Here is a 17220-nt window from a genome sequence, read left to right on the forward strand (position 1 = left end):
GTGTCTGTTGTTTCCTTCTGTGTGTTCATAAGTTCTTATCATTTAGCTCCCACTTATAAGTGAGAACATGCAGTATTTGGGTTTCTGTTCCTGTGTTAGTTTGCTAAAGATAATAGCCTCCAGCTCCATCCATGCCCCCACAGAAGACATTATCTCGCTCTTATGGCTGCATAGTATTCCATGGTACATATGTACTACATTTTCTTTATCCAGTCTGTCACTGATGGGCATTTAGGTTGATTCCATGTCTTTGCTATTGTGAACAGCACTGCAATGAACATTTGCTTGCATGTGTCTTTATGGCAGAATGATTTATATTCCTCTGGGTATATACCCAGTAATGGGATTGCTGGGTCGAATGGTAGTTCTGCTTTTAGCTCTTTGAGGAATCACCATACTGCTTTCCACAATGATCGAACTAATTTACACTTCCACCAACAGTGTAAAATTGTTACCTTTTCTCTGCAACCTCGCCAGCATCTGTTGTTTTTTAGCTTTTTAATAATAGCCATTCTGATTGGTGTGAGAACCACAATTCCATTGTGGTTTTGATTTGCATTGCTCTAACGATCAGTGATATTGAGCTTTTTCTTCATATGTTTGTTGGCTGTATGTATGTCTTCTTTTGAGAAGTGTCTGTTTATGATCATTTAATTTATAAAAATCAAACTGGCATTGACATTTTATTCTCCTAACAGGTAAATATTATTTCTCTCAAGACATGGGCTTTAACTTCTGTTTTATGAGCACATATTAGTAACCAAATACTTCTTTTGGGAAATTCCGTCATTTGTAACAACATGGATGAAACTAGAGGACATTATGCTAAGTGAAATAAGCCACACACAGATGTCTTTGATGTCGAAACTCATGCAATATTTGCCTTATACTGACTTATATGTGGAAATTAAAAAAGTTGAAGTAGAGAGTAGAATAGTGGTTACCAGAGGGCTGCTAGAGGGGTAGGTGCAATGGGGAAATGTTAATCAAGGTCTCAGAAGGAAAATGTTTTAGAGATCTATTGCACAACATGGTAACCATAGTAAATAATAATGTATCATACATTTCAAAACTGCTAAAAGAAGAGATTTTAAATGTTTTCACTATAAAAAAGTAAGTATGTGAGGTGATGGATATGTTAATTTACTTGATATACTAATTCCACAATGTATATATATAAAATATCACACTGTACCCCATAAATATACTTATCTGTTGATTAAAAATGAATGTTTTTACAAATAAAATTAAAGCAAGTTCAAATGTAATTTTGAAAAGTGAAAACAAACACCTCTTTTTGCAATAAGCAAAAGAAAGAAGCAATCCTGTTTCTTTTGACTTTCAATTTTACCCTGTAGATGAATAATCATGTTAATGTCCTACAGAAAAACTTCCATCTCTATCATGAGAATAACACAGATAGCATCGCAAGTTAAAAATTCCCTTTTCTCCCTCTAAGTTGTATTTCAAGGTCCAGTTGCCTGGAGACATTCTGAAGATCCCAGGATTCAGTGGGAGTCCTTGTTATTCCTAAAAACTCTGTATAATTCATCACTTAGTACGTGCACCCATGAGGAAAGAAGATGTGTCTCATATCCCTAAATATTCCCTTAAGTGCCTTAAGTAAATGTTGACAATCCAATTCAACTAATATTTCCTAAGCACCTACTTAGTGCCCACTACTATAGGTGCTACCAGCCAGCAATGCTCAGATGGATAAGCCATAGTCCTTGCCCTCAGGGAGCTCACAGTCAATTCTGAAGAAGCAACATCAGAATACAACTGTCCTACAGGGTGGGCAAGGTGGCGTATGCCCATAATCCCAGCACTTTGGGAGGTCAAGGCAGGCAGATCACTTGAGGTCAGAAGTTTGAGAGCAGCCTGGCCAACATGGTGAAACCCCGTCTCTACTGAAAATACAAAAATTAGCCAGGCGTGGTGGCAGGTGCCTGTAATCTCAGCTACTTGGGAGGCTGAGGCAGGAGAATCACATGAACCTGCGAGGCAGAGGTTTTAGTGAGTGGAGATCACACCACTGCCCTCCAGCCTGGGTGACAGAGTGAGAGTCCGTCTCAAAAAAATATATATATATATATATGTGTGTGTGTGTGTGTGTGTGTATATATGTATATATATGTGTGTGTGTATATATGTGTGTGTGTGTGTGTGTGTATATATATATATATATATAAAATTGTCATATATTCTTCTTAAGGGTTAAAGTAGGTTTCACTTTTTTCTCCTTGCATTTCCAGGCTTCTCTTCTAGATTTTCCTACCTACTACTTAGCATTCAGCCCCATTTTAACTGAATAAAAACCTCAAGCTACCACTTTCTTTTGATTAGATCAAGCACTGACACAGGCTTTATTTTTATCAGGTGAAGATATGTCTGTAAAGTATATGGTGGGAAGTGATGAAAACAGTCAGTGTGATCCTTGCTATCAAAGGAAATACCAAGCTACATCATTAGAATTTAAGAAGCAAGCAACTACAGACACCTAGGAAGGCCCTCACTGGTCAGCATCACATCAAACCTTGTCTAGCATCATGCCATACAAAGTATTTCCCTTCTCCTAATGTACAGCTTATACTTTATCAAACAAACCTTAGTTATATCTGTTTCAATTTAAAAAACAAGCAAAACAAAAAGTGGAATTGACTTTACACTTTTGGGGACAATATCTACTTCCCCTCTCCTTCTAAAAATTGAATTTAAAACTAAGTTGAGGCCAGGTGTGAGCCACCAGCACTTTGGGAGGTTGAGGCGGGCGGACTGCTTGAGCATGAGAATTCGAGACTAGCCTGAGCAACACAGTGAGACCATGTCTCTACAAAAAATACAAAAAAATTAGCCAAGTGCAGTGGCTCAACGCCTGTGGTCCCAAATGCTTGGGAGGCTGAGGTGGGAGGATCGCTTGAGCCCAGGAGGTTGAGGCTGCAGTGAGCCATGATCACACCACTGCACTCCAGCCTGGGTGAGAGAATGAGACCTCGTCTCAACCAATTAATCAATAAAACTAAGTTGACATAATAAATAAAACGGCTGATAAAAACAATCACAAACAACTCACAACAAACCATCAGGCTTTACTTTATTAAAAGCCTTGCCCACACATAGCCATTAAAAACAGTTCCCACAAAACTATTTATCAGCTCTCTAAATTGTAAGCAGGGTCTTTATTTCTGCTCCTTCAGGATCCCTCCTTCCTTACCTCATCCATACCCCTTCCAGAAAGAAAAGAATGCCCTTGTAAAGAAGGAGTGGGCCTCCAACCATTGGGGTTTTGTTCTGAGTCTGGAGAACAGCCCCAGAGCCAAGCCGAGAAATCAAGAAGCTAAGAATGCTGGAACTTACCCAGACTCCCTCAGGAGGAGCCAACTCCATCTCAGAGTCACACCAATGGTAGGCCCAATGGATGACACAGGGATGGCTTTCCTGCAAGGATGCAATATGGACCACCATAGATCTGGCTGCTTCCTTCTACTCAAAGCTACTATAAACTTGGAGTTGGATGAGACAGAACTAGGGGAGAAACAACTGGAAATGCCCACCTCTATTTTACAACCCAGAATATTAGAAGTGAAAGACACCCGTGAAGTGACGTGGTCCAGCTGTCTCATCTCACACATGGAGAAATGAAGCCCTAAAAAGTAAATGACTTGTCCAAAGTCATACAGCTCATCAGTGACATAAACCTCAATGAGAACCCAGTGCTTCCATGAGTACAACACAACACAGCTATTGATCAGAAACTGTCACACATCTCTCCAGGGTTTGGGTACCTCTTCAGTCCTACACAGAAATAAATGTTTCCTCACCTGATAACCTTTCTTCAGGCACCGGAGTGAGTCTGCTTATTTCAAAGCTGATGTGGGAAAGAGTTATGAAACAAAAGGCAAAGTACCAACCTGGAACAAATGTAGTAAGGTATTCAAACCACTGCCTGATTGTTGAGTCACCAAATAAATGCACCACTTTTCTTTGTAAGCACTCTGTAATATTGTCAGGGTCATTAAACTGACGCATCTTAAACTTTCTGGGCCTCCACTGGTCTTTATAATAATACCCAGAAGGAAAAGTTCCTGAGCCTTGAGATAGTTCTAGATTGTTAGTTTCTGCAAAGAAAAAAGAAAAACAAATATTTTAATATTCTCCTCCAACAATAGATGAAAAATGTCCCAAGAAACAATTATGCCCATGTATTTGTTAGCCTGATGGCATGTGGGAAACATTTCCTGCTGTCAGATCTCAAATCCCAGACTTTTCTCCTGATTAAAAAAAGGTTTTCCACAGCCATAAAAAAGAATGAGTTCATGTCCTTTGCAGGGACATGGATGAAGCTGGAAGTCATCATTCTCAGCAAACTAACACAGGAACAGAAAACCAAACACCACATGTTCTCACTCATAAGTAGGAGTTGAACAATGAGAACACATGGACACAGGGAGAGGAACATCACACACCGGGGCCTGTCGGGGGGTTGAGGGGAAGGGGAGGGAGAGCATTAGGACAAACACAAGGCTTAAAACCTAGATGATAGGTTGACAGGTGCAGCAAATTACATGTATACCTATGTAGCAAACCTGCACATTCTGCACATGTATCCCAGAACTTAAAAGTAAAATTAAAAAAAAAAAAAAGGTTTTCCTTTGTACAAAAATGGGAAGATCTGAAATGGGCATGAAGGTATCGGTGGACAGAAAGGAAAGGAGGGACTTTCAGCATTCCCTCTGCTTACATTTTTTTTGAGATGGAGTCTCACTCTTTTTGCCCAGGCTGGAGTACAGTGGCACAGTCTCGGCTCACTGCAACCTCCGCCTCCTGGGTTCAAGTAATTCTCCTGCCTCAGCCTCCCAAGTAACTGGGATTACCAGCACACACTACCATGCCTGGCTAAGTTTTGCTTTTTTTTTTTTTTTGAGACAGAGTCTCGATCTGTCGCCAGGCTGGAGGGCAGTGGCATGATCTCAGCTCACTGCAACCTCTGCCTCCTGGGTTCAAGCAATTCTCCTGCCTCAGCCTCCCAAGTAGCTGGGACTACAGGCGCGCACCACCACACCCAGCTAATTTTTGTATTTTTAGTAGAGATAGGGTTTCATCATGTTGGCCAAGATGGTCTCAATCTCTTGACCTTGTGATCACCCACCTCGGCCTCCCAAAGTGCTGGAATTACAGGTGTGAGCCACCACGCCCGGCCAATTTTTGCACTTTTAGTAGAGATGGGGTTTCACCATGTTGGCCAGGCTGATCTCGAACTCCTGATCTCAAGTGATCTGCCCGCCTCGACCTCCCAAAGTGCTAGAATTACAGGCGTGAGCCACCATGCCCAGTCTGATTACATGTTTTTATCAAAGCCAAATATAAAGGAAGACAAAACCAAAGGAAATGTGTGGACATAAGCATTTATCCGGCATTCTCCCAGAACAGAACAGTTTCTCACCCACATGCCTGCGAGGCAAGTAACAACTTAGACTATTACTTTACACATACAGAGTAGTATTAGTTCACTGTTTTAGCCCATTAAAAGCAAAGTTAGAATCCATGAATCCCACCTTCAAATTTTAATTTTAATTCCAAAAAAACACCACTTAATATGGAGAACAAACTAATGGCAGACAATCTAACGGATTATTCTCCATAATACAAAAGGTTCAGAAAGTTTTTATACATAATGAACAATGCTAAAAATACATCACCAGTGTGTATCTCCTGGTTGTAACCTAGCTACACATGATAACACAAGCAAAACGACACCTTTCAGAGGGAGAGTCAACATCCTTCTGCCCTAACACCTCCTGTAGAAAATGCCACTGTGGAAACAACACACGTTACATGCTTCAAAACAGACTGTGATGGCTAATATTTCTTGCAAGTTTACTCTGCCTCAGACACTATTCTGAGCAAACGTAGTATCTCACATGCTCACAGTAACTCTTGGAAGTAGGTCCTATCACTATCCCTACCTTTCAGAACAGCTAAACAACTTGACCAAGGTCCCAGAGCTGAGCTAGTAAGGAGCAAAGCCAGCATCTGGCCCAAGCAAGTGAGCCCAAAGCCCGTGATCTTAACCACTGTGTGCTAGATCACTTCTCAAAAACAGATGTTTATAGATGTTAGCCATTTCTTTTTTTTTTTCTTGAAGGTATATATTTATTCATTTCTAACAATTATTCAAACCTACAATCTTCAAGAAACCACCAGGTTATATCATTTTCTTACACAACCTTTATCAAAGTCCAGTCATTCTATAGTCACCTATTAAGCCACAATTTGGAATCTAAATGCTTACACAATTCAGAAATTTAAATTTAAGTGACTCCCCTATTTGTGACTACTTTTAGCTTATTTGACTTGACATTATCTGTGTTACTCCAAATTAGTTTGGTTTTATCCCACCAAAGAAGATGCTCTATTTGACAGAGAGTGCATATCTAATCTTTATTTCTTCGGAATCTGCTAATTCTTTGCAGGTGCAGAGCCAAAGTAGAAAAGGAAACTGAACGCTGATTTTAAAAGCTTTATTTGGCAAATGCGATTATCAAAGAAAAATTGTTGGGGGGAGGTGTAGGGTAAATATTTCCTTGGCTTGTTCAAAAATAATTTCTCAACATGTTATCAAGTGTAGCTTTAACATGTTACTGCACCTTGTGCAAAGCTCCCTCATTATATCAGTACATCGAGGCTGCATAGCTAGGGAGCTCCAAAGACGACACCTAGGGCCCACAGAAAACATTTACTAGAATGAAAATTAAAAGTAATTTTGATGTTACAACTTTTTACCACTGTTAATTCGGCACACTCGGTTATTCTGTGTCAAATATGTGTTATAAAGAAAAATATATGTCACACAGGAAACAATTACCATTTCCATTCAAATGTTAATTATATTTACTACCAGAGCTAAGTCAAGGAAAGCAAATCAATTACTAAATCTGACATTAATTCTTTAAACATGCTCCATGCTACATGAGAAAAAAAAATCATATTTTTTAAATGAAATGCACATACCTATGTTGCCCCCTTATGGTCAACTGGGACAAAAACATTTCCTGACAATTTTAATATGATTTTTAAGCAGTCTGTGGCTGTTTAAATGGTGTTTCTTGGAACTCAGAATGTATTTCATGTAAGATAACTGAGATATGAAAGTCTCCTAAATAGATGATATAACCATATAACCCCTAATGTACTATTCACATGGAATAAAAATAATTAAAACAAAAAAATAAAAATGAGTTATTACTCAACTTTATGGTTATCTTGAAAATTGCTGGTGAAGGAAAAAGTTTAAACAGAGGTGGTTGTAAAAGCAGATATGAAGATTTGGGCAAAACCAGAAGGGATTTTTTTTATTATTTGAAAGTAATGTCCCTGTATCTCTAAAATTTCCTGGCTTCTCTTTAAAGCCATGGTTTGCATTTTCCTCCAAAGGGTGTCATGCCATGTAATCCATTAGCCATAATGAGGGCTGTCTGGGCCAAAGATGGAACAAAGCAAAAGAGAAAAAGGTAGAGAGATAAATTTCCCTAAATCATCCAGAAAGAGCTGGACGAAAAGGACACAACGTGAATTGAGGTGGGGCGGGGCGGGGCGGGGAAGACCGCGAGGTGTGATGTGCAGCAAACCTGTCCCTTAATTTTATGGTATGGAATTGTCTGCAGAATTAAGAACAGTAAAAGGCAGGACAAAGGGGAGTACACAGTTTATAAGGGGGAAAACAAGACAGAAGAAATGGGATCAATCAATTCCCTGCACCAGAGACTGCCATGAGCATAGGAAGCTTGGGATAAGGTCAGTAGGGAGGGACAGCCCTCAGCAGGATGAGGAATGGGGATAGTGTATATTGAGCTGGTTAGGAACACTCTGCCAAGAGCGCTGAGAATATGAGAAGGGCCCAGCTACACAGTAATTGTAATGGCTTGAGTTTGAATTTACTCCTTGAATTCCCCCTATGAAACCCTAGAAATTTAATTTTCTTTCCTATATATTTTAGTCCCCTAAAACCTCTGCATTTTACAGAGGAAAGCTAAGAATGCTATATAGATAGAAATTCTATAAATTCATAGACTATTGAATGGGACCTCAGAGAGTAGCTAGTCCAAATATCTTTTTTTTTTTTTTTTGAGATGGAGTCTCACTCTGTCGCCCAGACTGGAGTGCAGTGGTGCAATCTCGGCTCACTGCAACCTCCGCCTCCCGGGTTCATGCCATTCTCCTGCCTCAGCCTCCAGAGTAGCTGGGACTACAGGCGCCCGCCACCACACCCGGCTAATTTTTTGTATTTTTAGTAGAGATAGGGTTTCACCGTGTTAGCCAGAATGGTCTCATCTCCTGACCTCGTAACCCACCCGCCTCGGCCTCCCAAAAGTCCTGGGATTACAGGCATGAGCCACCGCGCCCAGCCGTCCAAATATCTTTTAAAGATGAAGAAAGTAAGTCACAGAGTGACTTGACAAAGTTTCTCAATAAGTGTAGAGGTAGGTAGTGGTAGAGGTGGTACCATTTACAAAGAAATACATTTTGCTGATGTATTGAGGAGCTTCCTTCCCTCAAATGCTATCAGTTAGTAGTTTTATGCAGAACATGAGCCCTTTGATTTTTCCGGTTAACTAAATTAAAGATATTCTATATCAAATTACTTTTTCCAGTAATTGGAAAGTAGTTGTCTTTAAAATAGCTTTGTCCCTTTGACATCTGCATCCAGATAGTTAAATTTTTAAAAAATAAAATAGCTTTGTCCCACTTGTTATAACATTTATCTGCCATTTTCTAGAAATCAACATCAGATGAGGTCTCATCCACAAAATGACTAGTTTCGTTTTTACTGCATAACATGAAACACTATCATTCACTTCATCATTTGTATACTAGAAGGCTGATAAATTTCACTACCGCAGGCCAGGTACAGGGGTGGCTCACACCTGTAATCCCAATACTTTAGGAGGCCAAGGCAGGCGGATCACTTGAGGTCAGGAGTTTTGAGACCAGCCTGGCCAACATGCAAAACCACATCTTTACTAAAAACACAAAAATTAGCCAGGCATGGTGGCACTGTGCCTGTAATCGTAGCTACTTGGGAAGCTGAGGCAGGAGAATTGCCTCAGGCCATATCTCCTAAACATGGTTAAGGGGCAGTAGGGAAAATGCTAGATGAAGAGTCATGGGACCTACTCTAAGTCTGACTCCACATTTCCAACTCTTGAGACTTCAGAAATCATTTAAACTTTCATCTTATTCCCTAACTATACCCTCAGAGTCTAGCCTAACAGAGAAGGACTCAAAATGATGACACAGTAACTGAAATCTCTGGACTTTGGTCACATCATCCATAAAATGGGTCAACTACTAGTTATTTTGAAGGGTTACTGTGAAAATTCAATACTGTAATAGTGTGAATAGTAAAGTGCATGCTAGGGTCCTGGAAACATCCTATATGTTCTAAATGTTCAATAACTTGATCTAGATGGCAGTTATTTTATTAGTTTTCTATTGCTGTGTAACACAATCGCCACAAACTTAGTGGCTTAAAAACAAGGGACATTTATTAACCCACAGATCTGCAAGTCAGGAGTTCGAGACATAGCATAACTGTGTTCTCTCCTCAGAGTCTCACAAGTTGAATCAGGATGTTATCAGGGCTGTGTTCTCTGGAGAAAAGCCTTCAAAAAGGACATTCAAGGCCGGGCGCGTGGCTCACGCATGTAATCCCAGCACTTTGGGAGGGCAAGGCGGGTAGATCGCTTGAGCTCAGGAGTTCGAGACCAGCCTGGCCAACATGGTGAAACCCCGTCTCTACTAAAAATAGAAAAATTAGCCGGGTGTGATGGTGCACGCCTGTAATCCCAGGTACTTGGGAGGCTGAGGCACGAGAATCGCTTGAACACAGGAGGCAGAAGTTTGCAGTGAGCCAGGATCGTATCACTGCACTCCAGCCTGGGCAAAAGAGCAAGACTCTGTCTCAAAAACAAACAAACAAAAAAAACAAACAAAAAAAAGTTCATTCAAGTTGCTGCCAGAATTCAGTCACTTGTGGTTGTAAGACTGAGTTTCCCACTTCCTTGAAGGTTATCAGCCAGGAGATGCTCTCCAGCTACTAGAAGTTGCCTATATTCCTAGCCATGTGGCCCCCTTCATCTTTAAAACCAGCAACAAAGAATCTCCCTCACATGGAATCCTTCTTACACTTTGAATCTCTTTCTTCAGGAAGAACATGGCCCCTGTTAAGGGCTTATCTGATCTAAGGTCAGGTCTACCTAGGATAATGCCACTCTCTTAAAGTCAACTTTGTCATATAACATACTCAAATCATAGGAATGATATACCATCATATTTACATGTCCCTGCTACACTTAAGGGGAAGGAGATTATGTAAGAGCATAGATCACTGGAAGTCATCTTAGTATTCAACCTACCATAGCTACAAAGATACACACAAATGTAAAACTTCATTGTTCTTATCTACACTGTTGCTATTAGATCGAGTCTTATCCTAAACTCTCAGTAAGTTCCCCCAAAAAATATAACCTCAAGTTGTTGATGAGGTCAGAATCTGTCAAGGTCCCTGAGCCACTTAGCCGTGATAATCCGGGGACTACATTACAGGTACTAATGAAAACTCAGCAGTAATTCTGGCACTGGGAAAACCTGACATAAACCAGATGCTTGCTCTTAATAAGGTAGTCAACTAGAATTAAAAACTGTTTTTCCTTGCTTTTGACTGGAATTATGCCCACAAGTAGCAGTAGCACTGGCAATCTCAGGCAATCTAAATATGAATCTTAACAATAATTTTACCTTGTAAGAATATCAATTAGCTAATACATAAATACAATTTCATAGGGAAAAAACTTCAAAATATAGGCTTCATAAGTGAAATAAAAGTAGAAATACCATAAATCCCTTCTAAGGCTAAGGCAAAGAAAATACAAGACAAGCCTCAAATATCTTGTGGTGCCAGAAACTAAGGAAGTGCTCAAAACAAACAAAAGGATGACAGCACACAGGATGACAAAAGGGCACAAAGAAGCCAAACTGAAAGTGTTCCCCAACTGCCAAAACTGGAACAATTTGAGCAAAAATGAAAGAAAATAAAATAATGATTGAATTGGATTGGATTACAACCCAAGGAATGAAATTATCATGAGTCTACACTGATATAAATACTTAAAATGAAGGGACAACTCTTCTTTGCAAACGAATTCCAACTAATAAACGTTGAAAGAATGAGAGACATTAAAAGTCACAATTAGAATTCCACAGAAATCATTGCCACAGGCAAGATCTGAGTAACCTTGATGAATGTTAAAATTAGTTGGTGAGAGTTTAAGCAGAAATAGAATGTTTACATAGAATGAAGCAAAAGAAGGAAAGAAAATTATGAGCCCTTGATTTAGGGTCTTTGAATGCCTCCTGCTGGTCCATAGAGTGAAATTCAATGAAGTTCTGCCAAGCTGGGTTCCTTCCATAGTCCATAAAACAATTGCCCTTCTCTTTTCTTTCCAGTTATATACCTGTTACAACAAGATGGTTTTCCTATTCAAAACCAGGATATTCTGCTCCTATTAATTCATAGTTACTTCCTTCCTCTAAAAATATATCAAAAGGCTCACGAATTACCAAATCTATCTTCCCTCTAACCAGAAGAGTACATCATAAACCCACAGCCACTTCCTGGCTGATCCTCAAGACTTGTCAGGTACAGGTGAACTTTCCAAAGTTCCTCCCACTGACCATCCCTGGGACACCTAGGGACATCACAATAAGGGCAAGCCAGTCGAGTCTGTGAGAAAGAAGGACAGATCCAGTAGCGGGAGACAGGGCCTCCTGAGGATGTCGGACATGGTGAGTGTTCAGAGCACAGTACTACTGAAGGACACCTTGTCTACTGACATCTTGACCTCAGGGTTGAGGCCCAAACAGATAAAAGATAAATACTTCCATTACTGATGTCTCATATGTATATCCTCTAAAATTAGTAATTCATTTGGTTCAAGTAAATCAAAAACAGCTCTTCATCAGGAAAAGACTGGGAATATTTGTGGCATACGATACTAGAGACAAGAGATATAAACTGGCAGTGCCCTGGCTGCACATGGGCCAAACAGATTTTATTTAGCCCATACAATATTTTCAAAGTCTTGAACTGGATGTCGATGTTCTAAAATATGGAGATATCACAGTTAAAAAATCAAAGTTTCTGGTTTCTCTTGGAAAAAACAAATCTATGGAGCTGGCCACACAGGGTTTGTTTCTACATGGTAACAAAGCAGCAGAAACTGAAAAGAGGCTGCCCCTTGAGATGGTCCTTGCTCTTCAGTTCCTTCCCCACCACTCATACAAGGCTTGTGGCTAATATCCACTCTGCTTGATCCACATGTATTAAATATCGAGCCCCTGCAGCAAAAGGGTTTGCAACATCTGCAGAGTGGAGTACTATTAGTTAATATACTTTTAAAAGCTAGAAGGACCTTCCCCACCATCTGCATAAGCCTCACTAGTAACATTCATCCCTTCTTCTAAAAATCACGATAGCTAATTATATCTATTCTGCAAAATTTACATTTACTGCTCTGAATTTTGTTCTTTTACTATTAATATTCCACACCAATAAATCAGAGTCACCCGAAAAGTTTGTTAAAACTTTTTTGCTGGGCCCCACCAGCCAGGGTTTCTGTTTCAGTCGTCTGAGATAGGACCTAAGAATTTGCAATTCCATCAGGTTGCCTGGTAATGCTGATGCCACTGATCCACAGATCACACTTTGAGAACAGCTGCTATTCTCCAACCCAATGTTCTTTATTTTAAACATTTCCATGATAATTTTACCCATATCTCTAGAGCAGCAATGTCCAACCAACTTTTTGTGATGATTTAAACATTTCCATGATAATTTTACCCATATCTCTAGAGCAGCAATGTCCAACACAACTTTTTGTGATGATGGATAAATTCTACATAAAATGCTGTCTGCATATAGTTAATTGGGCATGTGTGATTAAATAACTAGATTTTGAATTTTATTTAATCTTAATTGATTTAAATTTGAATCACTACAAGTGACTAGTTGCTATCATATTGGACAAGGTTGTTCAAAAGACTCTTGAGGAGCCAAACAGAAGAGGGCTGGCAAGAGAAGAAAACTTTTACATGAGCTTAATAGCAAAATTTGGCCTTGCACATGTCTGTAATCCCAGCACTTTGGGAGGCCAAGGTGGGAGGATTGCTTGAGCTCAAGAATTCAAGACCATCCTGGGCAACATGGCAAAAATATGTCTCTGCAAAAAAAAAAAGTAAAAATCAGCCAGGTGTGGTGGTGTGTGCCTGTAGTCCCAGCTACTCAGGAGGCTGAGGTGGGAGGATCAACTGAGCCCAGGAGATCAAGGCTGCAGTGAGTCAAAATTGCACCACTGCCCTCCAGCCTAGGTAACAGAGCAAGACCCTGTCTCAAAAAAATAAAATAACAATAACAATAAATAGCAAAACTCAGAATTATGCACATAAGATCTGATTTTTTTAATCAAACAGTACTTTTAATATTTTCAATTGTGCCCAGAAGTAACTATGGCATATAAGTTTTTGCAACATAAATGAAACGACAGAGCCTCAACCCACTTAGTAAGAAAAACAACAAATCATCAAGCTTATTCTTTTTTTTACCTTTTATTCTCCTGGGAATCACAGTTACCCAATCAGGTCCACTGGAGTTGATTGGCATTTTGATATTGACACCACTTTAAGAGGAATAAAAAAGCACAAGCTCAGGTTCAGGAACATTTATTTTCAGATATATGTCTTTATTGGCAAATGATAAAATGACTAATTTCACGGAGCCTTATTATGATGAAATATACTTATGAATGTTAACCAACACAAATAATAAACTGGGTCTCTTGTAGTAAGCAGGTTTTATGTACATAAAAACTGAAAAGAAATTAAATTGATATTTAAATTTCACTCCACTGTATACTGCTAAGAGTGCAAACTCCAAAATGACCAATTCTGGTTTGAATTATATACTCCCCTTGGACTCAGAGAATGGCTCACACTGACAAGAATGTCTATTTTGTCATTACCTAGTTTTCAGGCGGCAAGTATACGCTGCATTAAGTCATGTATCAGACTCCTCAGGCCTTTTCCAGATCTGAGAGGAGTCCTAGCGGGGACACTTGCCCCCCAGATACTTACCCATGCAGTACTTTGCTCATCATTACCAGGACTCTTTAGTGTCTGTTCCCCTTACTAAAACATGTACTACTCAAGGGAGGCAGCAGGGGAAAAAAGTAAAATAAAATAAAACATATACTACTCGAAGACAAGGGTGGTGCCTCATTCATCTTTGTATCCTAGCACAGGCCCTGGTCTAGAGTCCACACTCAGTAAATATTTTTGGAGGGCTGCATTAAAATGTGGGGGAGGGTGGAGGTAAGGAGAAAAGCACTGGAAATCCGAGGCAACTATTCCAGAAACTGAGTCACAATAAAACTAGGCCTCTTGTACTTAGACCAAAAACAAAAAAATAAAATGTTAACTTCCCAAACTCTTGATATGAGAATGTGCAGTCATTTTTTATTATTTCATCAATTTCAGAAAAAACTGTTTATTCAACAAATAATTCTCAAGCTTCTTAAGCCAGGTACTGTCCTAGAATCCAGGGCTACTATAGTAAGCAAAACACACAGCATCTCCTTCTTCATGGAACTGACATGGAGACAGACAAAAAACTAGTAATGAAGGAAGTGTACAGGCCTGGCCACATTACAGCATAATCAAATTTCATAGCTTAAATAAAGTGATTTTTAAGAGAGCACATATAAACTACTTTCATGAGTTTAGAGTTTTATGGTAAGAAAAAATATATACAATTTACTTGTCTATAGTTATAATAATTATATAATTATTATTGTACAATGATAATTTTCTTGCAAAAACATAATTTCCTGTATAAATATTTGCAGGAAAATTTCTTCTACAATTTTCCTGCCAAAATATTTAGCCTCAATATAATCACATGGAAAGTGAAAACAATAAAGCAAATCCAAAGCAGACTGGGCATGGTGGCTCACGCCTGTAATCCCCGCACTTTGGGAGGCCAAGACAGGCAGATATCCTTGAGGCCAGGAGTTTGAGACCAGCCTGGCCAACATGGCAAAACTCCATCTCTACTAAAAATACAAAAATTAGCCAGGTATGGTGGTGCGTGCCTAGTAGTCCCAGCTACTCGGGAGGGTGAGGCACAAGAATCACTTGACCCCAGGAAGTCAAGTGAGCTGAAGGTTACAGTGAGCCGAGATCACTGCACTGCACCCCAGCCTGGGTGACAGAGCGACACTCTATCTCAAAAAAAAAAAAAAAAGTAAAGGACATTCTACAAAATAGCAACATCAAAATTGCCAATGTCGTACAAAACAAAATAGGCTAAAGAATTCTTTTGGATTAAAGAGATAACCAAACACACTGTGTAAGCATAGATTAGATTAGTTAAAATTAAAAAGATAGCTACAGAAGTCATTATTGGGACAACTGAAGAAACATGAATATCTAATATGAACTGCATATTAAATAATAGTACTGTAACAATGATAAATGTCCCAAATGTGATCATTATGGTTATATGTTAAAGAAAGTCCATTTTCTTAGGAGAGGCATATTTATGGAGTGCAGTGCCATGATGTCTGCAACATACTCTCAGATGGTTCAGGGGAAAAAATTATACACAGATACATATAAACACAGAGAAAGATAAAGCAAAATGTGGCAAAACAATAATAGTGAATCTAAGTTAAAGGTATATGAGTTCATTGTTATTATTCCTGCAATGTTTCCAAAGATTCAATTTTTTAAATACAAATTTAGAAAGAAAAAAGTAGCAATCATGCTAAAATAAAAGGGAAATGTCATAGGTGATAAGCCCATTTTTTCAAAAGGCCTTCCCTTATATTAATAGGATCTTTAAGGAAACCCCTGTTGTCCTTTCCAAAAGTAACACTTTTATTCCCTTATAGATAAAGAACAAAGATGGCATATTTTAATTGTTCAACTGTCGTTTAGGGGACCAAATACCAAGGCTAAGCTTCTTAATTCTTTCTGGTTTAAGTAAGGTTATGAGTTACCAAGGAAGAGAAGTAAAAAAGGTTATCAGCTCAACATATTTGGGCCATGAGTTCAAAACAGTACACCCAAAGATCCCCCAAAAAATCAATTTCAATCTTTTTCTTTTTCTTTTCAGATGGCCTTACGCAATATTTCAGAACTTTAACAGAATAAAGGATGGAAAATGAAAATCAATTATGAGGACTCTGTCAAATGTTTGCTTTCCAAAAACTTACACCACCTCAAACATTGTTTTCTCAGCAAACTTCCAGGTAAATAAAATTCTGCAATTATTCTACAACAATGTACCATCAACCAACCTCACCCAGGACATGCAAGCAAGGGCAGGGACAAACACATTATTTTATCCTTGTGGGTTCACGGGTGTTTTTTTGTTTTTAATGGTAGAATTTACAGTCAGAAATACTTTTAAGTTTTACGCTAATTTAGTTCTCTAAACTTTCTCTATTTTCCACATGGAATTTGAGTAAATTACTATGCTTCTTCCTCTTTGCTAGGCCACTAAGTAGACTGACAACATAACTCTATAGGGCAATTATAGTTAACAATCATTTACTATATATTTCAAAACAATTATGACAGTAGAATTGGAATGTTCCCAACACAAAGAAATGATAAATTCTTCAGGCAATGGATACTCCAGTTACCCTGATTTGATCATTACATATTATATGCTTGTATCAAAATTTCACATCTACCTCAAAAATGTGTGCAACTAGGATGTATCCATAATAACTTAAAAATCTAAAAACAGAACTCTAACGGGGTATGGTGGCTCACATCTGTAATTCCAGCCCTTTGGGAGGACAAAGCAGGAGGACTACTTGAGCCCAGGGGTTCAAGACCAGCCTGGGCAACACAGTGAAACCACATTTCTACAAAACATACAAAAATTAGCTGGGTGTGGTGGCGCACACCTGTAGTCCAAACTACTCGGGAGGCTGAGGTGGGAGAATCCCTCGAACCTGGGACGTTGAGGCTGCAGCGAGCTGCAATCATGCCACTGCACTCCAGCCTGGATGACAAAGTGAGACACTGTTGCAAAACAAACCAACCAACCAACCCTCTAAAATAAGGGTAATTGAGTAGTCTTCATATATAGGCAAA

The 17220-nt window shown here is 39.1% G+C and overlaps 1 protein-coding gene across 21 annotated transcripts in view; it reads right to left on the minus strand.

The window, feature by feature from the left end:
- The window catches only part of NXPE3 (neurexophilin and PC-esterase domain family member 3), a 47339-nt gene that overhangs the window by 6505 nt on the left and 23614 nt on the right, over positions 1-17220 (minus strand). For 15 of the 21 annotated variants that reach the window (XM_024244008.3, XM_063721537.1, XM_063721535.1 and 12 more), the window contains 2 exon segments: positions 13660-13733; positions 3912-4118 (listed from right to left, as the gene is read on the minus strand). In XM_024244008.3, coding sequence (XP_024099776.2) covers positions 3912-4118; positions 13660-13733 — 281 coding nt within the window. 21 annotated transcript variants of the gene reach the window in all.

The sequence above is a fragment of the Pongo abelii genome, chromosome 2 (genome assembly GCF_028885655.2).
Source record: "Pongo abelii isolate AG06213 chromosome 2, NHGRI_mPonAbe1-v2.0_pri, whole genome shotgun sequence".
Lineage (NCBI taxonomy): Eukaryota > Metazoa > Chordata > Mammalia > Primates > Hominidae > Pongo > Pongo abelii.